The sequence below is a fragment of the Takifugu rubripes genome, chromosome 3 (assembly GCF_901000725.2).
Source record: "Takifugu rubripes chromosome 3, fTakRub1.2, whole genome shotgun sequence".
Taxonomy (NCBI): domain Eukaryota; kingdom Metazoa; phylum Chordata; class Actinopteri; order Tetraodontiformes; family Tetraodontidae; genus Takifugu; species Takifugu rubripes.
Genome location: NC_042287.1, coordinates 4,676,552 through 4,698,653, shown reverse-complemented (window position 1 = coordinate 4,698,653; position 22,102 = coordinate 4,676,552). Strand labels below are relative to the sequence as shown.

At 43.4% G+C, this 22,102-nt stretch overlaps 1 protein-coding gene across 4 annotated transcripts in view; it reads right to left on the bottom strand.

Annotated features, from left to right (window-relative positions):
• prex1 (phosphatidylinositol-3,4,5-trisphosphate-dependent Rac exchange factor 1) overlaps nt 1-22,102 on the bottom strand; it is a 54,118-nt gene that overhangs the window by 28,170 nt on the left and 3,846 nt on the right. For all 4 annotated transcript variants that reach the window (XM_029834511.1, XM_029834510.1, XM_011621660.2 and 1 more), the window contains exons 2-9: nt 13,223-13,288; nt 12,879-13,001; nt 8,916-9,020; nt 6,311-6,412; nt 6,013-6,174; nt 2,818-2,951; nt 2,430-2,545; nt 869-1,018 (exon numbers count right to left, since the gene is read on the bottom strand). In XM_029834511.1, coding sequence (XP_029690371.1) covers nt 869-1,018; nt 2,430-2,545; nt 2,818-2,951; nt 6,013-6,174; nt 6,311-6,412; nt 8,916-9,020; nt 12,879-13,001; nt 13,223-13,288 — 958 coding nt within the window. The remainder of the gene's footprint in view (nt 1-868; nt 1,019-2,429; nt 2,546-2,817; nt 2,952-6,012; nt 6,175-6,310; nt 6,413-8,915; nt 9,021-12,878; nt 13,002-13,222; nt 13,289-22,102) is intronic.

The window sequence follows — 22,102 nt, the reverse complement described above, 5'->3', positions numbered from 1 at the left end:
GACCCTTTGAATCATCAGCCACTGTGCACGAGGGGCTTTGATAAGTCTAATCTCTCTCCTGCGTTGATATTTTGCCTGGATTTGGGGAGTAGACCAAACTGTGGTGGCTTCTGCTTAAATAGGCCTGCTGTAAACGTCATGTCAAGTCTCTGTCAAGCCGTTACACTACGTCCGTAAAGCGAAGACAGGCAGGTATGAGGAGGTACCACAAAAGGCAAGAAAATGACCCTCCGATCATTTACAAATCCAGTAAAGTCATTTGAAATGTGAAATCCTGGGAACCGTTCTGTATAAGCATGCAGCGAGGAAGATTGGAAGGCTTTAAAATGGTGAAAGGAGGGTCAGGGGACGGCGGGGAGCAGACTTCCATTGTACAGTTGCCAGTTCAGGAGAGACAGCATGCATAATTAAATCTCATTCAGCCGATGTAATGGATCTAGCCTTGATGCTGGTTATACAAGTCCTCATTTGACTACAATTGTGATAAACCGGCACTGTTTTTCAATATAGTGCCCATTATGTTCTTCAACAACACCAGAGGTTCTTCAGTTTGCTTCTGCATGCCCTTTAGCATTAATCAGGTCAACAAAACTGCACAATGCAGCCAGTCTGTACACCTGAAAAAACACCTTCCTATAACAGCGCATTGCTATTTTAGCGCTTCTTACAATTTGGTTTTGTAAAGGGGAACTGACAGCATATCTTAAAATGAATTTGTGAAAGTAAGAGAAATTGCTTGGGCCTTTAGGTTCCACTGAAAAACCGCAATAGCAATGCCGTGTGTCACTCAGCACGCTCAGGAACCAACTAAAAAGGATCAAACCTATTTTAACTTTAAAGCATCTCTTTAGGACAAAGTGTGACTCACTCTCTCTCTGCTCCCGTTCCTTTAAAATGGCATCCAGCCACTTCTGCTTGTCCTCAGCGTTTTTAGCCATGCAGACAAACCACTTGTTTTTAGCAGTGTTGTGAATCTTCCAGCCATTAGTCACTGTGTAGTTGTTGCTGTGGTAGTCCGCTGCAGGGGAAGAAATAAAGGCAATAAATAGGTGCAGATTACAAGGAAACATATAATATTGTTTATTATGAAGGTAAGTAGGGTATATTCATATATATTTAGAACAGACCACACCCAAACAGTGACCTCAGTAGTGCAGTAAAACTGTATTCTAATTAAAAAAGTAAAAAATAAATATTAACCTAAAAGTATTTATTACTGATTTACAAGACAACAAGGCACACCCACAGACATGAAATCTCACTTGTACCCCTCCTAATTATACCAGCCATTTACTTGCAGGTGAGTAGATACTGAATAATTAATGGTTACTGGTAATGGGGTACATTAGTCTCCCACTCAAAGATCATATAAATAGATCAGATAAGTCCTGGCCCACAAGGGGAAAACTCCCACTGAGCAGGGAATTTGGTTGGGACATGCAGAAAACTGGTGAAAAAAACTGACCTTTAGCCACTTTTAAAAAAAAAAGTGAAATCATGTGCAAGCAAGAACAGATTAGATGCATCAAATAAAAGCAATTCTGAATTAGTTCAGAACTACACATGCAAAGGTTTTCTAGATTAAACAAAATACTTAAACATCATTAAAAAAAATGTATTATATGATTTATGAGGTATGTTTTTGGAGCATACATGACTCATATCTTCATGTAATCAGATAATCTGCGTTCCAGTTGGGCACACTTGTGGTCAATTTCAGTGCAGGGCCCCTGAGTTTTCAGAATAAGGAGTGTTTTTCTTTGCAGTTTCTCCCTCAGAAGCTTTAATGTGACAACCAGCAGCAACACGTTGAGCGAAAAAGGAGGTCATGTGAGCTTGCAAAACATTCTGCCGGCACACAGAAGCGGAAGCATATGAGAGTGAGACAGGGAGCAGAGAGGAAGACAAAGTGAGGCAACGCATACCAACGCGTGCACGCTGACTAGCAACAAACCGCACATTACCACGAGCCGAGCGAAGGGTGCATCACGACGAGCCCACAGCTGAGCCGTTTATCTCTCGCCCAGCGAATGTAAGCGCACTTCAGCGTTGTCGCCTTAGTCAGTGTTTGATTATGCGGTGGAGCGCTTCAGCACCCTCAGCTATTACCGAATACCTAACGTGAAGCGTTGATACATGAGGTTGCGAGCTGCATCCTGTTTGAAACCAGGTACAAATATGATACCCCACCTAAACTGTCAACGGCTGCCTCATTCGTATACATCCGCCCACTGCTTTTAAGAAGTCAAATGAAACATTTAGCACAAGATTTGTTTTGGACCCGACTTGGAAAATTAAAGTGAAAACATCCAAGGTTGGGCCGAAATTTACATTAGACATTACCAGCAAATGAGGAAATATGCTAATGCTGTGAGAGAAGTGCATGAATGGATGGTCCTCATATCTAAGGCGGCAGGATAAACACCAACCTGTTCCATCTTCCACATTTTCCACCTCCATCACCTCAGTGTTGATCCGGCCTCTGAACACATAGAGGGGCCCGTTGATAGACTTGGTCCTCTTGGTGGACTTTTTGCCAGAAACTCTAGGAAATGGGTCGACACAAGGATTACTAACAGCCACCAACACTTCCGTCAATGGCATTGCTGCAGTTGCAAAAGAAAAAGCCCTGTGTCTATAAATCATGTTAGTTCATACTAATACTACTGTGGGAAAGGGCTAACGTACTGTATAGCTGTTTTGTTAGCGTGTTTTCAACTGGTCTACACAGGAATGTGGCCTGGACTTCAGCCATCTGGTTCCATTTGTACAGTTTGTTGAGGCCGCTTTGTGTCGTAGCGAAGTCGCTCATCTCACCTGGATTTCCGCTTGCAGTAAACCAGAAGGTTGTCAAACAAGAAGAAAACGCGCTCCTGGATATTTCCCGCCGAGATCTTGAGGAGATTTCCATAAAGCAGCGGTTCTGTACAAATATCCGTCAGGTTTGTTCCCTGTAGAAACAAAAATAAATAATAGGATTTTAGCTGCTGAACAAGACATCTGAGGTTGGATGGATGCGAATGATTGTTTTTAAACTGTATAAACCATATTTTATATAGAATAAGCATAGCAAAAGATATTGTGGGGGAGCTCTAAAGCTGGAAGAAAACAGTCTGTAACAAAACCGAAACCTCAGTATTTCAACTTAAACCTTGAAGATAAGAACATTTGGTGTTCATTCCATCACCAGTGATAAGCAGAGAACTGGCCTGCCCACACTTTACTGGCAGAGCAGCCCAAACAACTGAGTTAGTAACAAGTACCAGAAACCTGTCAACACAGTGGTTTCAGGGCTGCCAAATACTTCTGCAGGGCAGCCGCAAACTGGATGTTAAATGGGACCAAACAACATAAAAAGTGACAGGGCAGGTCGCTACCTTGGCCTAAATATTGTTTCCTGTGGGTTAATGAAACAGACGCGGGCTTTGTTTTGACAGGATGTAAACACCCAAACAGGCCCGCATTCATACACATAAAATATAGCTGCGGAGCGATGAGGAAGTGAAAAGAGTGGAGAACGAAGCTGTGCAGTTTTATTCTGATCAGCGTGAAGAAACCTGACCAAACCACACCCAATTTACAAAAAGGGCATTTTAGAAATGACCACCTAAGCTTTGCTGTACTTTTTAGTAACATTCTGTCATTAAGATGCTGCAGTCTTCATATATTAAATCCACTGTATATACATTATTATTCTATAATCCTTACTGTAGCACTCAAAACTGTTCACACGGAAGAAGGCGGCAAAACCACATTGACAAGATAATCGCAGGTTATCTGATGAACCTCATTTATTCAAAGTTTTGGGGTTAAAATGTTTTCATTTTTACAAAAAGAGAACAGGAACTGCCTTTAAAACTGTAGATGCAAGCAAAGGCAACATCTCAGTCACGTGTTCAAGTCCTGAGTTAAGCCTGGAAAATTTAAACAATAAAAGGAAGTAAATCTAAATGAAAGAGACAAGGACAGCTTAAGTTTGTGTCTTTCACTATCCATTCTGCCTCTCATGACACGAGATCCGATTTCCCCCAACTAATTTTCCAGAACATATTGCAAGTATTTGATCGTTGGGATCAGTTGTGTCACTATATAGTGGCCGCAGTCTGCTGCCCATGACTTCAGAGGACACTCATCTCGAGTATCACTGAGACTTTAAAGAGTACTAAAGAGGAGAGTAAGTACTTTTTTACTAGGGGATGAACTGTCCCGTTAAAGCTTTTATTAGGGAATGAACACTGCTCGAACATAAAATAAAGAAACTGCTTTAAAACGCATGTAATTACTCATTGCTGATCGGATCACTCCACTCCAAGTCATCTGGAACTAAATATACCCAGGTGTGGACTTTGGACAACCTCCCCCCTTTGCCTCATGAGGTACCCACCACCCCACAATTCCCAACAGGCACACACGTACGTGTCTGATTTGGACCTCACTGTCATCTTTGACATCTCTGACACGCAGTTCATTGGACCGCTGTGGAACCCCGGTGTTGGCAACACCAACTCCGGAGCGTCACTAAACGATTCCTATCGGCAGCATTCATTTATGATGGCTGTTCGTCTCTCCAGAGTTCATAGAGAGAGTAAAAAATGACTCCCTGAGCCTTCACGAAGGTGAAATCCAAAAAAGGTCAGCTGGGCAGATTGGGTTTCAGGTGATCGGATGCACGTGCGAATGCATCCGGCGGCGACGATCCATCCTCTAATACGCATTCCTGTGCTTCAAGACATTCTACAAAGGCGAACTGTAACGTGCTACTGGTGCTTGTTCGCGTTTGTGTCCAATGAAACGAGCATTTGCACAGCATAGCTGGGCTGCAGTAATGGGTCTGGGCCTGAGTGGGCACTACTGGCGTCCTCTTCCATTAGAGCTGGAGATGATTAGCCTGGGAGAGTGGCTGGAGACAGGCAAGAAGAGCGAGACTAATGTTGTAATGCAGAAGGCTCACTTGGGGGAGGTGAGCACTGGCTGGGTTAGGGTGGGGGTAAAGTGCCTTTTGTGGAGTTTTTGCTCGACTTGCGTCGAGCTGGAAGGCGGCTGGCCGTGAGTCTGTGAGGTGTTGGAGGGCTTCCGTTCAAGTAGTCTGACAGGCAGGTAAAAGTTTTCAGTTCCTTTCAAACTGCTGTTCAACTAAAAATGTAAAACTTCCAAACAAGCAACAGTGGCGAGGAGAAATTCCCTTTAGATGGGAAGTAACCTTTAGTAGGGCCAAGCCCATCTGGGATGGGGACTCTTGAGCCAGATAAAAGAGTAGAAGATGAGGAGAGAGGGGAAGAAAGAGAGGAAGAACAGATACATATGGCATACAGGCATGAAAGCAGCAGTCTACGTCTGAGCTTAGCATGTTCTTTCCATTTTTGGATATTTCAAAACACAGGAGATCCCTTGTGACCATTACCAATGTTATAAAATGACAAAAGACACTGAATGCTTCCTTACTGTGAACATTTTGGGGTTGAATAACCTTTTTTATGTCCTTTCAAAATGCAGAAGTTATCACAGTGAAATGGTGAAGTTTTCTGAGGGTAAGGGGGGGGGGGGGGGTCTGATTTTGGCAAGCAGATAGAGGGACACCCGAGTGGGGCCTGTTGTGTAGTTCTATCTTTCAATGCTCTTCCGTTTCCCACTTTAAATGTCCCCTCGTGTAACCCTCTCAGTGCATGTGAGCCTAGAGCTCTGCTTCTTTGCTCTATTCTGATTGGGCAGCGTGCCTGTTGGCATCCCCCTTGGCACCCCCCTTGGCACCCTCTGTGGGTAGATTGTCCCACCAGTGCCTACTAAGACAAGGACTCCGTTGTGGCGAGTGAGGAAGGCGTGAAAAATTCACTGGACCCTTCACTGGGCTCCCAAGCCCTGTTTGTGGCCCCTGAGCTGAGAGCTGTGATTTGGATGCAATAGTGTTTAACTCTTAAGGTAGATGGTGAGCACGATTCTAAAATAAGCTGCACTTTTGCTTCTCCTTTTCACACAAAACCTCACTCTGAGATGTATTTTTTTGGTTTTACCCACCTCCCAGCCCTCTATGTGGGACTGCAGCTGTTCCAGAGCTTCCAGTTTCTCCATCTGCCTCTTGGTCTCATTGATGTTGGAGCAGACGGCCTTCATGGCCTGCAGAGCCTCCTCTACTGCTGGGTAGTCAGCGTGCTTCTTTGGGGTCCGCTTCAGCAATTCCTAGTCAGGGGAAATGGGAGTTTTGGTGCCAAAGACATGCAGTCAAAAACACCACTCGCTAAGACTGGAATGGGTCTTTGAAATGTCAGAACAAGTCTGAGTTTTGATTGGATTTCCATTTGTAATTGGGCAGCACCTTCAACAGCAGAGGATATTTGCAGATCCTTTGAATCGGTGTGAGAAGGTATCCCTCCAGGGGAATATCCGTGCTTTTCTTCCCTCCGAGCAGCATGCAGTGCTGAAGAAGACAAACACCACAGAGTGATATTTCCTTTAGTGTAAATGGCCGCATTAGTTACTCAGGTTTTGGAAGAAAATACGATTGAATTAGCCATAGTTAGCTTTCTGAGCTGAAATGAGTATCAACTGAGTCTGTGTTGGTCGAATCTCCTCAATTAAACTGATGAAATAAATGCGATAATAAACCTATTTCACTGTAAACTGCCTCTGGGTTCAGTTTAAGAGACATTTTTTGCCAGTTGTTTCCTCTCCGTGAAAAACCTGAATAATTATTCACACCTTTTAGGGCACTGGGATCCATTTCAGAGACTGAAACACTACCTTTAAAGCCTGGAAATATAATAAATGGATTTGAATTGACTACTCTCTTTATTGCAAAAGATAATGGCTGAATAGTCAACACGCGCAGGCCCGTAGCTTGTCTTTCTATTCTGAATGGTGAACATACACCCTAATTCCTCTTTGGATGTAAATGGAATGAATAAACTGAGGCAACATTGAATATATCTAGTACAAAGGGAACCTGAATGTATTCCTGTGCAAACATCATTAATATTTTCTCTGTAGATTTAGTGAGATTTGTTTGTTCAGTCCCATCTCTACCTCTATTTTTGGCTCATTGAACTCTGATATTAACCGAACTGCTGAAAGTGAACCAACCCGTCACATAGAAAAGCTGCCAGTTTTGAAGTTATGCTGCATCTTTTGACGGATTTGAAAGCACGAAGCACAGTCGGTGGCACCCTTGCAAAATATTCCATTACAGGAAAGCAGCGAGCACAATATGACGAATTTCTCAGTCACTACTCAGTGTATCTTCTGCTTTCACAGAACTAAACTCTCCCAATATGCCCGCCCCTATCAACACAGGGCTGAGAGAGCATCTTCTGAAGTGCCCTATCATAGCCAGACCATTTGGAATGAAGGAAACTGAAAACCGCTGTGCGAGTTGAAAGCAGGAGTTTTCTGCCAGCCACACATTTGCAGTTATGGTTACTCTACTCCTTTTATTTTGCAGAGGCAGAGCCTGTCAGGATGCTCTGAGCTCATGGGATGGGATAAAAGATCAAAAGCAGCCTTGCACATAAACCACTTGAGTGTTCTCTAGTGGGAGAGAAGGCAGGAGATCACTTTAAAGCATTACAATCATATGGCAACTCATGCTGGGAGAGAAGGGGGGATTTTTGGCTGCAAAAGTGCCTTTCATTATGATTAGAAATGAAGAAATTAATTTCAAAAGTCAGGGATTTCACGGATTCGTGGAATTTGTGGATTTCATGCAACCCCCCATCTCCCTTCCCCCACACACAGAGTTTCTATAACTTTCTGTTTCTCTCTAAATATCTCTTGATTTGTACTTTGCAAGCCCAATGCCAACACTTCCTCTGCCCTTCACTCTTTTTGCCTTGATCCACATCTCTCTTTGATTCCAGGGAAATTAGAACTTGAGTTCTGCAGAGTTTAAGGTACCGTCAGAGACTCAAATAGTGCAGTCTAGACAGCATGGTTGCAACAAACAAACCATACATTAGAATGAAAGAAATGTACATTTCTCTTAATGTTCTTTAATTTTCTTTGTTTCCATTTTGCCTTTTGTCTGTGGTTGCAAACAATGATAAAAGAAACCACAGATCCGAATCTAAGATAATATTGAATCATTTTCACGCACAATCGCACAATGTGTTGAAAAATTATCCAACTCATTGCTTAAGAGGGACCAATTAAATTCTGCGTGACTGGGCCAGAGGAAGCAAAGAAAAAAAAAATCCATAGCACACAGCAACACTCTGTCCCTAATGTTTCCAGGCCTGTGGGTCAGAATAATGGAATGGAAGCATACCATCAGGCAGCAGCAATCTTAGGGCCTCTGATCTCCTGGCCAGTGTGAAAAAGGCTGCCAACACCCCACAGCTGGCCGGCCCGGAATATGTGGATGATTTCATTGGTTGGATGCCTGCTCAAAGTTCCTCCATCACCATTCTAAGTTTATTGTCCATGGCCCAAATGTCTGAGTGTCAAAACACTGAAACAGCTGGCAGCGGAAATACTACGGCAGCCTTGACGGGGGCTGCATCCTGTCCAGGCAGGAAGAACCTTCTGACACGGCCATAATTTCTGCCCTTATTGAAGCGTTAACGTGGAAATGGAGGTGACATGACGAAAGGAAAAGGTGGAGGAGGACAAAATAAGCAGGAAAAGCCTTGGCGGGATGAAAGAAATGTAGGACAAAGGGAGAAAGAAGCTAAGAATGACAGCATAAAAATGCCCTGAATGATCCAAAGTCTGGTCAAATACTATAAGGTGTTAGTGAGATGATCCCATCCCATTAAAACATTATTTTCAATTATTAAATTTATCCGTAAAATTTTGTTTCATTCATTCCAAACAATAGAAAAACAGGGAGAAAGGGAAGCGTGGGGATGCTGGAAGAGCAATAGGGCAAAATGGAGATCCAAAAAAGGATGGAAATAAACTGTGAATCCCATGAGAGTGAGACGTACCAGAAGGAAGGTCCTGATGTTGGGGATCTTGTTTAGCTCCATCAGAAGTCGCAGGGCTTTCTCGTGGTTGCTGCAATACTCACCATACACTGAGAATCTCTCCCTCTGTACAACAAGACATAAAAAGTGACCTGTCAGTCTGTCTGTCTGTCAGAAAAAGAATAAACATAGTCCGATATCACATTGTGCTTACTCTCAGTAGAATATTGGATAGATTATTAAGAACACGTTAGGTTTGCCTAAAATTGAGTAAAAAGTTAGGAGGCATGAGACATTCCTTGTTGATTAGTTTGATAGGAATAAATAAATAAAGCAGAAAGCTTTTGAATCCTCCCATCCATACACACCGTTTTTCAAAATAAAGGAAATCAAATGCAACAAAGAAGTACAGAATGAGGTGTCAGATGCTCTAAAAACGCAGTGATCAGCTCACATTGGTGGGGAACCTTAGCATGCAGTCTAGATGGCGCCAATAAAAATTTAAGCTGCCATTTAGTGCTCTTAATAACGTGTAACGTGAAACCTGTACTGCAGCTCAAATCCATTATTCATGCAGTATAGCTCTGACAATAGTATCACAGCACCATGTGAGTTTACACCTCAGAGCTTGTCCACCTGACTGTATGACAGCAACGTGTCATGTGGATCGTGCTGGCGCGTTGGTCCAGAAATTGGACCCGTCATCTGACACAGCCTGGTAAGTGAAATCTGAAACTGCGGCTGCTCGGACGCCGCTTTCAACTTTAAACCCACTTGATGCTGCCGGAAGGCTTTTGCACGCAAAGTGGGTCTGAGCAGACTGCGTGACAGTCGTGGTCAATATTGATTACCTGAGGCCAATCAAGTGCTCCATAGCAATTAGAAAACCATTCGACTGTAACATTAATCTACGTAAAATAGGTCAACAACGTCTTTAAAATGGTGGTAATGAGGAGAGCTCCCAAACACATTTAACAACATATAGACGGGGACCACTGCAAGCAACTCTGGCAGGAAGGAACTGTTGTCTGTGTGTGTGTGTGTGTGTGTGTGTGTGTGTGTGTGTGTGTGTGTGTGTGTGTTCTCGTTCCCATTCGTTGAATTGAAGGAAGATAAATAAACATTTGAGAAACAAGTGAGCAGCACAATATAAATAGTTGGCAGTTTTAAACCAGCAACACAAATACACCCAAACCCATGTTTGGCAGGGGATTCCAGTCCAACTGCACCACTGGGAGTCACAACTGAGGTGGCCGATGGTGTTCAACCACACACACGCTGTCAACACACATACGGCCAGCAGAGAGGACCGCAGGAGGTCCGGGGCTTGACTGGGATGACTTATTTATTATTAACATGCAAGACATGTGAAAAATTGTCTTACATTTCGTCCCATGCATTCCTAATCTGCGTATAACCATCTGTGTGCAGCTTCAGGTGCATGCGAATAATTTATTTCCTCACAATGCTGCACTGCAGAACGCCTGACAACACATTTTATTCGATCAAAAGTTGGAGGAACTACTGAATTCTGATCCAAACAGACTGCGAGAGTTTCCATCAGCTGTTCAGGGAAAGCGGTTAAAAGCATGTGTTATGTCTGCTGGTCCGACTCTTCCCTCCCACCGCTGACAGGTCAAACACTGAACAATGCCTCACTAAAATCTCCAACTCAGGAATCCTGAACAGTGTTGAAAATCAAAGGGGGGATTGTTAAAATTAAAATAAATCCAGAAAGTTGAAACTACAAGGAGGCTGGATGATACCAGACGTCCGCTTTAATAACACATTTAGCTTTTCTGTGGGGGAAGCTTTTGGAAAACAACCAAAAGCTTTTCGACAATCAAACTTGACTCCAAGGCCAGAATGAAAAACAGCCAATGTGGAAGATCAGAAGCATCGACTGTACCCAAAACGTGTTTGTTCTTCTCCCATGTTTGTATTTGAATTCTTCGTCACTGGAATGTTCTCCCGGAGGCTACACGAGAGCCTTGTGTGACACACCAAAATCACGTAGATTCAAAGCATAATGGGTGTAGTTCAGTGCGTGCATAATGGCATGACTGTTGCTCCACGCTCGTGTATACACTCCCAGGGATAGAGCAAATATTGACGACTCTGATGAGTCATTTTCACCTTTGCAGACGCTGGTTCCAGCTAAACCTCTCAGTGTTTTTCGGGGGGGAAGCAGCATCTTTAGGCTCCTCCTGAAGAAATCTGTTCATATTGACTCAAAGCCAAAGACTCCTGCACTTTATACGCTGCATCTGCAGCCTCCCAAAACACCGAGGCCGCGTCAAACTTTCACTGGCAATAAAGCTGCCATTTTCCCTCCTTAAATGTGAGTGGCAGATAGTTTAGTGGAATAATGCGGGAGGTTAATCAAATCCCAGTCATGGTGTTGACCCCTTCGTTGAGGTCAAGGGCTATGGCTGGAGGGTGCCAGACAGGGGCGGCTAGGAGGTGTCAGCGCTGAAGAAGACAAAGGTCATGCATTGTAAAAGGAACAGCAATGAATATGCAGGAATACATTTCACGAAAAGTCTTTTGCATTTTCAAGATCTTGGAACTAGTCTATACCTGACTAAAGCACCTCTTTACTTACTGTTTACAACAGCTATAGCTGGCTTCAGCTCATGTAAGTGGATTACCATGAGTGGACTGGCTGAGACGGAGTGCAGCGCTAACTTTTCCAGATGTATTTAGTATGCACAGCTGACTGGAGGGGCTTCCCATAGCAGTTGGAAACAGGGGGCAGCAGTGTAGTCCATGTTAACAGAACCAGCATTCTGCTCTTTATTACTTTGGGTTTCTTAAAACCCGAGCAGACGGTGACTGACAACTGCTCATTTCAAGGTCGGGGAAATACATTCATTCGTAGTCTCCACAACATAAAACAAAATCTGTTGGATTACAAAGATCAATTACAGCTGCAGTTTTCAACCTAAAAGTAGACTTCGAACTTTGATTTAGCTTTTTTCTTTAGGTAATATACTTTTTTTTTTTTAAATTTCTTCATAAAGAAAGAGAATATGTATTTGTTTAGCTGATATCTTATTTGACCTTTACTGAGCTATCAGGCTTTTACTAATTTGTCTATGATTATTTATCATTTCCATACTCTATTGACTATTTAGTGCAAAGGGAACATTACGTCGTGCGATGAAAGTGATAGCGACTGGTCTCAGCTGCATACCTTTAGTCACAGACATTAACGGAATTACAATTTAGAAGAGACTGAAGCTATTTATGTCAGAAATCAGTGGCGCAGGTCACCCATAATTCATGCACTCATCCAGGCTGACCTCTATATATCTTTGTCCGTGGACCGAGTCATAAAAAAAAAACAGGCTGGGCTTCTTTAATCAATTTTCCACCCTGACAGACTGAATGAGCGCGACACCTTGGAGGTGAGATGAGGGGTTTTTATGAGCCAACGTGACAGCCTTAGGTCTTAATGAGCTACTGATGGAGGAAGCGTGTAAACGCTGAGGTGTGCTGTGTCTAAGTGAAAGTGAACTGAAGACAGTGTGCATGGAGACGCAAAGAGGGGATGGAGCTTAAAGACTGGGTGCTCGCGACAGAAGCGTTTATCCCCTCATTGAGTGACACACCATCTCTTCCTCTCTAGATACAGAGCCTCCTTTGTTTATTCCCTTGAGCCACCAGAGTTCAATCAAAGGGGAAGAGGAGCGGGGATGGGGGTCGCAGACCAGCAAGGCTTTGGATGGAGGGCGAATAGGAGATGAGGCAGAAGGTGAAAAAAATCACCGTTTGGGAAAAGGAAACGCAAAATGACGACTAAAATCTACCTGTATGAGGGCAAAGGAGTTTCAGATACAAACGTGAGCATTAAGTCCACAACTGCGCCGATGTTTAATAGGGGAGGCATGAAATGTGTGTGCAGGCTCATGAACAAAATTCATACACACTCAGAAGCGTCTGCGGGTCCCGGTGTCTTTGGTGAACGCGTCATTCACTTACAAACTGAAGGAACACGTGTCCCAGAGCATGCTGGGGCTGAGGCTCAGGCTGAAGGTTGGTCTCCACTGCAGACAGCACCTCTTTGTGCAGCTCCAGGATGTCCTCAATATTTGAAAACAGAATCTGAACAAAGGGGAGATGCAAAGACAATAGCACGCAGAGGAAGGAAGGAAAGAGAAGATGAAGAGAGCAGGATGGAGGAAGAGAAAAGGACCAGAAAGGGAGAAAGAAATGGATAAAGATGCGGAGTAAAATCAGGGGTTAAGGAGTAAAAATGTTGCATTGTGCAATTTCAGAGTGACTGCAGAGGTTTTCTGTAATGACTTGTAAAGGTTCGGTCCTACCTTGACATGTTCGGGCGAGAGACACTGCTGGTCCTCAGCCGTTTGTCTGATTCTGTGCAAAAATGCCTGTGTAGAAGGGAAAACAATCATTAGAAAAAAGAACAAACACACTTGAAAATAAGTGACTTTACTTAGATCGAAAGAATCAGGTTCCTAATAATGAGAGAACAGGAGAGCAAGGCTAAAATATCAGGGGAAACAAGTCAAGTTTGCTAACATGGTTGAGTGTGCAACATGTACACATTATCTTCCATCATGTCAAAAACTGTTGACTGAGACACTTTTGCTCCTGTTTGAGTTGATGTTATCGTGGCTGCTGAGAATAATGCAGTGTTTTCCTGAGAACATGCCTTCAATCCACAATCTGTGCATACGCATCCAGAGACTCAACCGTTGCTTTATAGCCAAACGATCTTTATTTTCTTAACTCGTGCCTTTCTTTCTATTGGTCTTCTTGCATGCGACATCCCATAGCTTTGCCATTTATCTATATCGGAGCCATGTTTGTGCATGAAAGATAAGTGACCACTTTATATTTACAATGCACATTCTAAAAAATAGCTAAATGTCATTCACTAAACGCTAAACTGCCAAATGTGTTTAAAAGGGGATTGATGGAAGTAGCGCTAACTCCAAAAGCAGATAATTGCATGGACACATCACAAGTACTGAAGAGGCTTGTCCCTATATGGTACTGTAGGGTTTCCTTCCAATTTGCTTTGACATTTAGAGCTCAATGTATGAAGCACATGCAGTGGGGGCTAATGCTCCTGTGCATTCATCTGCAAGACATGAGCGAAAACAGCAGCTTCACTGCTGCAGCATCAGGCGCCGCTCCTCTAAAGATGGATTCAAAATGTCACATTACCATTACAGACGTGGCGGAAATGTAAGTGACATGACAGCGATAAAGCAAGTGACGAGGGGTTTTTTTTTTTTTTTTGGAAAACATGCATACTTTCTTCTCTCCTCGGACTTCATTACGCAAAGGGCTGGATAATGTTTTAAAATCGTGCGAGGTTATTTTTTATTTCTGCAAGCCCACCGCTCATTTCAACTAAAAAACAATGTAGACTTTTTTTAAAAAGACTGCTGCCTTAAATCCATTCCAAATTCATGGCCTTTTTTGTCTCAAAAGACAGCAGGGAGGACCTCTGAAGCTTCCGCAATTGCTAACACATTTCAGAATGTCTAAAAAAACAAAAAACAAAACGTGCCGCTTAAGAGTGCAAAAGTGGAGTTTTTGAAATTAGGTGTAATTTCTTTCCATTTGCAAGCAACCCCAATTTGCACAATTATAAGGGTCAGTGAAATACCCGTGGCTGTTGAGTTAGGCTTTGCTTATGTGTGCAATCGGAGAAAAAACAATGGATAAATAGGCTTTCTAAAGAGAGAAGTGAATCTGCCAAACAGATTCTTTTATTTTCTCTTCCCCAATTCTCCAGCCACTGGTTTGTCCAGCTTTACCTGGTGTGGCCTCGGTGTGCTGTTTCCATCTGCCAAGATAATCTTGAAGACAAAAAGAGTTTGGAAGCAGGAATTCCACAACTTCTGTAATTGAGCCCTGTTGCCCTGTGCCATCATCCACACGCCAGTGTGGCATTATAAACAGCCATAAATCTACTATTAGTCTCAATCAGAGGTTAAGCTTGACAGACACTTGACAAAGTTAAAAAACGGATTTAAAATGCAATCTCTCGTCATCTTTAATGCCACACCCACACGGTTGCTCTCCAAATATACAGTATTAATATGCAAGCCATCATTAAACTATAAAAAGCTTTTTAGTGTAATTTGGGTGGACCGGCCTTTTATAAGAACACCACGCCTTAGTCACACGTAATGACATCCTACTGCTTGTATTTCTTACAGCAGGTCACTTGCCTGTAATGAAAGACCGACACTTGTAATCACACATTTGCTCTAAAGATAGAACCCAACCCAGCAAGTATGGCAGCCATCAAATAATTTCCCCTAAGACTGAATGTGTTGGGAGAACTGCCACCAGTTCTCCATCCATCTTCACTACTTTTTGCGTGTGTTGTGCATAAATAGAAAGCAAAGGTTGGTCACTGTCGGATGCACAGTTGCAAATTAAGAATGATTTTAAAGGGACACAGCAGTCATCATGTATTTGACTGGCTTGGGAAACGGAGCTGATTTTACTCGAAGCGTTCACTAATTAAATCTCCCATATGGCAGCTTATACCACGTCGACGCTGGAGGAGTCACTCGTGGGAGTGATTGCGCCTTGGCAGGGAAGTGGCAGGGAGTGGCCTTTCCTCGGTTGTCAAAGAACGGGTGACACTTGCAGGGGGAGGCAATGGCAGTAAGAAGTGAGAACAAAAAAAAGGGAAAGGGGTATTAAGGTGGGCTAGAGAGGCTACGTGTGTATTTGACAGCTCCACAACCAGGAGGTTGGCTTTTGAAATAAATGTGCGGCACATGTGGAGGCCAGTGAAAAGTCAGGAAGAGGAATGCTGGGAAGGAGCAACAAAGCATCCTTTCAGGCCACGCTCCGATACTGCCTCTCTCTCCCGGGTCTGTTTTGGCTGTCTTCATTGTTCCATAACAAAGCCTGCTGGTTTATTTGGAAAGAAGATGGGAGGCATTCGCTGACCGCCATCAAGGTTAGGACAGACCTTTGATGGAGATGGAGTCGTCCATAAAGAGCAATCCAGCGCGGCCGCTCAAAATAAGTTTACAGGCTATAACATTTTCAGAGTAGAACCAGATTCAACAACAGGAAGTTGTCGTCAAAAATTACATTATTGACATGATTGGAAGGATGTTGAGGTAATGAGACAGAAGATCACGCTGACCATCATAATTGGACTAATTTCAGACTGAACTTCTTTCCAAAAGAACACACAAACAAGCCAGTTATAGCTAGTAGGAGACTAGAAACTAGTTACTGAAGTTATTTTGCCTTCATCCAAAGCTTAAATACGAATAAAGGCAGCAGATGTGAAATGCTCACGACTTCAGCTGTCCAGGCATGAGTCTGTTTTTGATTTGATCTCAATTGGTGTGACAAAGTACACGTACACTTAAAGGGAATTTAAAAGGCCTGTTATTAAGGTTATCATCTTACCCTTATCTTTATCAGAAATTCAAGGGAGCTTACACGTGTCAAATGTAGAATCAAGCGATACATAAGACCACGTGCGCATTCATGCCTGAGTCACCTAGATGCTTTCCGGCATCAGTCATTGTGTTAATAACAGTTGGCCATATGAGAGTGTAAAACTTCTATTTTTTGACACTTCTGGACACATCATAAGAGCTTGGAGAGGCTGTGTGGGGGCTCGGGGGGTTCAGGGCTGAGCTGCTGCTGCTGCCCAGCAGAGTGTTGCAGAGATATTGCACATAAAAAAGACTTTTGCCACAGGGGTGGCAGGGCTGTGACAGGAAACTGCTCATGATGCAACCCCATAGAAAACTATAACTATAAAGCTTTATCACAGACGACAAATCTGCCATCTATCCAACAATCAAGACAGTCTTATCCTGCTAATTTTTAACACAAGACCACATCTAGTCTGAAGGGGACGCGTCTGAAGACAGGTGCAAGTCATGGTCTATGTTTCCGACTCCCTTTTTCTCTTTTGATTCCGATAAGCAGAATGAAAATGTTACATTTGTGTAAAAAGGAAACTTTATATAAACCACAGGATCATTTGTCAACGCTCAACTGATGGTTGTCCAGTAATAGGTCATGAAAAACAAGAATAATTTGATATTCCAAAGATAATAAGATCCACAGGCAGAATATTATTCTCCTATGTGAACCCTTCAGGACCAAATTAGTGCAAATTACTGATTTCTTCAGACTTTCATTCATAGCAGCACTCATCCCAAGAGCAGTAATAAGCAGAATGAGCAATATTTCAACAGTTGAGACTATCGGGGCGCTTAGAGTGTATTACTCCCAACTAAGTATAATTTAAATGAAAGAAACAATTCCTGAAAGCAGTTGAAGTGCTTCAAGGAAGCATCCAGCGTCTCCCCAGAAATTAAAACAAGCTTTTCATTAACAATCTCGATTCCTGCAGCACAAGAGCCGTTTCCAGACCTGATCAATTTGAACGTGGTTTTTACCCTAACCACAGACTAAAAATTGGTCAGCATTACCATAGTATGAAAATTTACATCATCTTCCAGAAATTCTGTCAGACGTGCTTCCATTGTTGCGCACTTTGGTGCAAATAAATGTTACACGCAAGCTCAAACGGGGACAAAAATGTCTCCAACTGCAACAGAGAACATGCGCTTGCTACACAGTTTGTTTGCATGCCACACATGCAAACAGGAAGTCAAGACCGAGCAAACACACGGAACAAAAGCCAGCACTTTTCAAGGCACCTAAAATCACCGACAAGATTTATTTCCTTTTCAAGCTGATAGTCAGTGGCTGAACTCAGCGGGGAAGGAAAACAAACAATGTCCACAGAATAAAACAGCACCTTAACAAGCAAAAGCAGCAGATGTCACTTCTGGACAGGAAGCGAGTGGCTTTTGTGCAAAGGAAGTATAACACAAGGCTGACTGGCTGCTAACTCAACAGTGTTTTAAGAGAAGTGGGCAGTTTTAGGTGGCAAGTCATCAGTCTAAGGCGAAAAGATGACAAAGTGCCTTCGTTACACAGAATAATGGCGTCTAACCATAATTTGTGGCAGCGTTTAACGACTTTTCCAGACAAACATGTCGCAAAATGATGTTTGCAAAATGCTCTTCCCGAAACATGTTTACACATTCAAGTTTTACCCAAATTAGTACTATTCAGATTGCGTCAACAAAACATCCAGCATCTCCTGAAACCCGAGAGTTCAAAGAATGGCAACAACTAATTACAGGTTTTAATTCACAGGGTGCTCCTTACATCATCATGTGAAGGTTTTGGAGTGGTTACTAAATCTCGGGGTTTATCGGAGCAAAAAGGGGCCAGACAGTAAGGCGTGAAGGTGCAGGGGGACCATATGCTCGTGTGGATTCAGATAGGGGTTTTTTTGGCCAATGGGCAGCAGCGAAGGGGCCTGCTGCCTTCACTTCTGTCTCGTCTGCCTCAGAACAAAGCTTTTGACCAGCAGCTCACCATAAAGTGCCCAAGAAAATGGATTCATCCCCATTTTTTTTTAGAAATAAATTTGGAAAGGAAATTGTCTATGTGGCTGCCAATCAATGTTAGGTGAGCGTCAAACCCGAGCCAGCACCCTCCACATAGTTTGCAATGCAGTTTTATACAACCAGGAAAAATGACTACGGTAAAATAAATTTCACAAGCGTTGTACAAAGTCAAGCTGCAACACGGTTGTTCATCAGGCGCTGAGTCAGGCAGGCCAACACATAGCTGCTAGGGAGGGAGGCTGTAGGGGTCAATCAAAAGTCATGTACGGCATGGATTCTTTAAAAAAAAGATTAGTCATATTAGACATGAATTAGTGGGAATATCACAGCGACGAAGAAGATCATGCACTACTTCATGTGATGGGTCGGCTACACACAGAATTGTCCATGACCCCGCTGACAATTACCCAAAAAAGAAGAGATGCAAGATGACATTGTCCATATAACAAAAGTGAGATGTCAGGATAGCTGTATGTCAAAGGTTAAACAATTGCAACAGTTTTCCACCCAGCACTGAGAACCCCTTTTTGAATTGCTGCAGTTCCCACACCTTCTGAAAGAAGCCTTCAAAAGCGTCACAGATCCACAGATTCGAGAGTTTCCTATTTGTGCTCAGATTACCAGGCTCTCTAACCCTTATTACACAAGAGAAAAACAACAACAGGCTCGCAACAATGTCTCCGTGAAGTGTTTTTGTAGCAAGGATTGTGGCAGCCATAAAGACGGGGCAGTTTGGGAGAGGGACGGGGGCCACGTAAGGGTCGACATGGCATGAAATTGAATAAATAAATGAAAAATACCCTCTTTGTGGCCGGAGTGCAGCAGAGCCAGAGAAAGGCCCGTGGTGATGCCACAATGAGGGACCCCAGTAAAGCTTTAGCTGCCCTCTCTCTGAAGCCCTAATTCAGATTTCTCCCCATCCCTGCAGCCTTTCGGTCCTCCCCCATCTTTGTAACCAGCCCCCTGCCATCTTCTGAGAGAAAACCTATTTATACAAAAATATACTTTGCGGTTGCTCCAATTTTTCACCCCCCTTCCACTTTTAATCAACTTCCGCTTTGAAGGACTTTTAACTTGTGCGTGGTTCGCATGAGCGGAACTTAACGGGACAGGGGGATGAGACAGCCTCGCCCACAGAGGGGAACGCTTCTGGACAGACTTCCTGTCAGACCGCCTCATCAACAATCCCACATCGGCCTTGCTGCTTTAATTAATGGCAGCAAAAAGTAAAACTGAGCATTAGACATATTTGATTTAGATGAGTGTTTCCACTTGCTGTTTGTTGGTCAGAATATTACAGGCTGGGGCTTAACTTTTATATGTTTGCCGTGTACATTTACAGAACCCTTCACAGATAATAATGATAATTATGAGGATGGGACACAGTCACCATGACTCGTGATCATTCTCGTGTCCTTATTTTGTCTCATTCATTGGCTTGTTGTTGATGTTGCATTGCCAAGATAGATATTTTAGCATATTAATTATCTTCTGCAGAGTGGAGTAAACAGCTCTGCACACCCATCCAACCATTTGGATGCTAACAGTAGCCGCCTGCACAGGCCTGGGTTTGACTTACTGCCACCCAGTGATGATCTGATAAGGCTTTTATCGCTCACATCTATGGCGGACAAACTCTGACATAACTCTTCTCAGCTGCGGCTCCTATTCCAGCTCAACAATCAACCGGGTTCACCTCTAACCAAGCGGACAATCACAGATTCATCTGTGGCTTCTTTTAAGAATCGGTCTTTCCTGTTTAGGGTTGACATGTGGTGATGAGGCGATAGCGTCATGGACCAGATTGCAAAGGCCATCTGGACTCTTGGAAGTGAGGTTCTCTGGTGCTGACAGACAGGCGTCACAGACTGGGTGACGGATTGAGGTGCATTCAGCTGGATGCATCAGCAATATGGGAGCAGCAGGCAGACAGAGCAAAGGTTGTAACTAGAACAGAGAAGCAGGTACTCCCCTCAGTATTTAGGAAACATGGGAGAGGATCAAACACTGCTCCTCAAAGTGCTTCTATTTTGACTTGTTTTAAGTGACGTACATTAGGTTCAACAATCTTAACACTCAAGGCCATAATTGTGTTAATTCACAAAAATCTCACATCAAGTAAATGCCCATAAAAAGCACTGCAGCGAGCAGAAATTGTGAAGAACAGCCCGTCTAAAGATAGAACACCGTCAGCAGTCGTCACCCCGCGTGTTTAAATAATGGCAATAGCCAAAAAAAGAAATGTGCATTGTGAAGGAAGCATTTTTACTTCTCCCTACATCTTCCTATAGATTGACCTTTACTCTCATTTATTGTCCTGAAGCTTGTGAGCTCTCAGTGACCATATCTTGGGGGTTTTTTTCTTTCCATAGACAAAGCAGTGCTGAGGGGTCAAACAGGCTGGATCATTGCACGAACCATGACACTGATTTTGACAGCTCCTTGTTGTTTTAAAGTGTGTTTCCATGGAAATGTAGACAAGTTAAACCTAAAATGTTCAGACTTTCTACAACTGTTAGACCTGACATGTTTCTCGTTCCGTTTTGGTATGAATTAGCCTGCATATTCAACTATTTTAAAGGGACTGGGTCTGATCAATGCATGCAGGTCAACCACTGGACAATATTTAATTCCCACTCCAATAAAATGTCGCTCATATGTCACCGAGTCAATCGGCCCTCTGCCAGCTTTGATTTCCCTGCATTTAACAAGCTTGACAGTCAATTTGCTGCTCTGGGATTTCCTGAATCTATGAAAGAAAACAAATATAGCAGGCATGCCACCTCAGTGATGAAGCAGGCGAAGAGCTCACGGGGGAAATTTCCCACCAAATCCCCTTTTGCGGGCAGTTCATCCCTTATTATGCAGACACTGCAAGCAACCAGTGTGCCTCAGGAAAGTGCTTGTCCTAAACTTGTCAGGGTCGTGATCTCCAACAGAGCACTGGAGAGCTCATGTTGCCGCACTTGAACAATTTAGGCCGGGACAGACGCCGTATTGGATCGCAGTGTGTTGAAAACCAATGCACAGAGTCCCCCACGCACGCACAGGCTCTGATCGGGCATTTGCCACAGTCATTAAACTTGCATTTGCGTCCAATCCATTCCTGATGCGAGCAACGCGTAACATTTGTCACAATAACCCAACGCAACACTGTTGAGACGCCAACTTACATTCGCTTCAGACTTTTATACCAACACGAACCCAAGCAACCGAAAGGTCACATGACATCCTTCCATGCTGCGCTTGCTTTAAGCCTTTTACCCAAATGCTGATTCACAGCTGTCAGAATCTTAAAACATGCCGAGCAATGAGGGGGTAACACGACGCCTCTGGGCATTACAGTGGTTTAGACTTGTTAACTTAAATTCTTAAGATTCCTTTTTGCAGTATTGTACCTCGTCGAGATGGCTTATGAGCACACATGACTAAAAAAAAAAAACGCAGAGATTAGGTTGAGACCTGACGTTTATGAAGTGCTTTGTTTCCCCTCTACCCATTGTTCAGTGATGGACTAGTGCAGCACTGGCCAGCAGGTCAGGAAGTTATGCACCCCCTGCTTCAGTTCATGTGCACAGTTAACAAAGTTGCGCTCCGACTGCGAACAAACGCCGCCTAAACAGCCGTTCACCACAGCGGTACCACAGGAACTGTTGTACCTGCTGTCATGGTTTCACATGCTCTCCCACCCACCACTCCCTTGCTGCGCGTGCATGTTTAAACGACTTCAATGCACTTGAGGTCGCGCCGGAC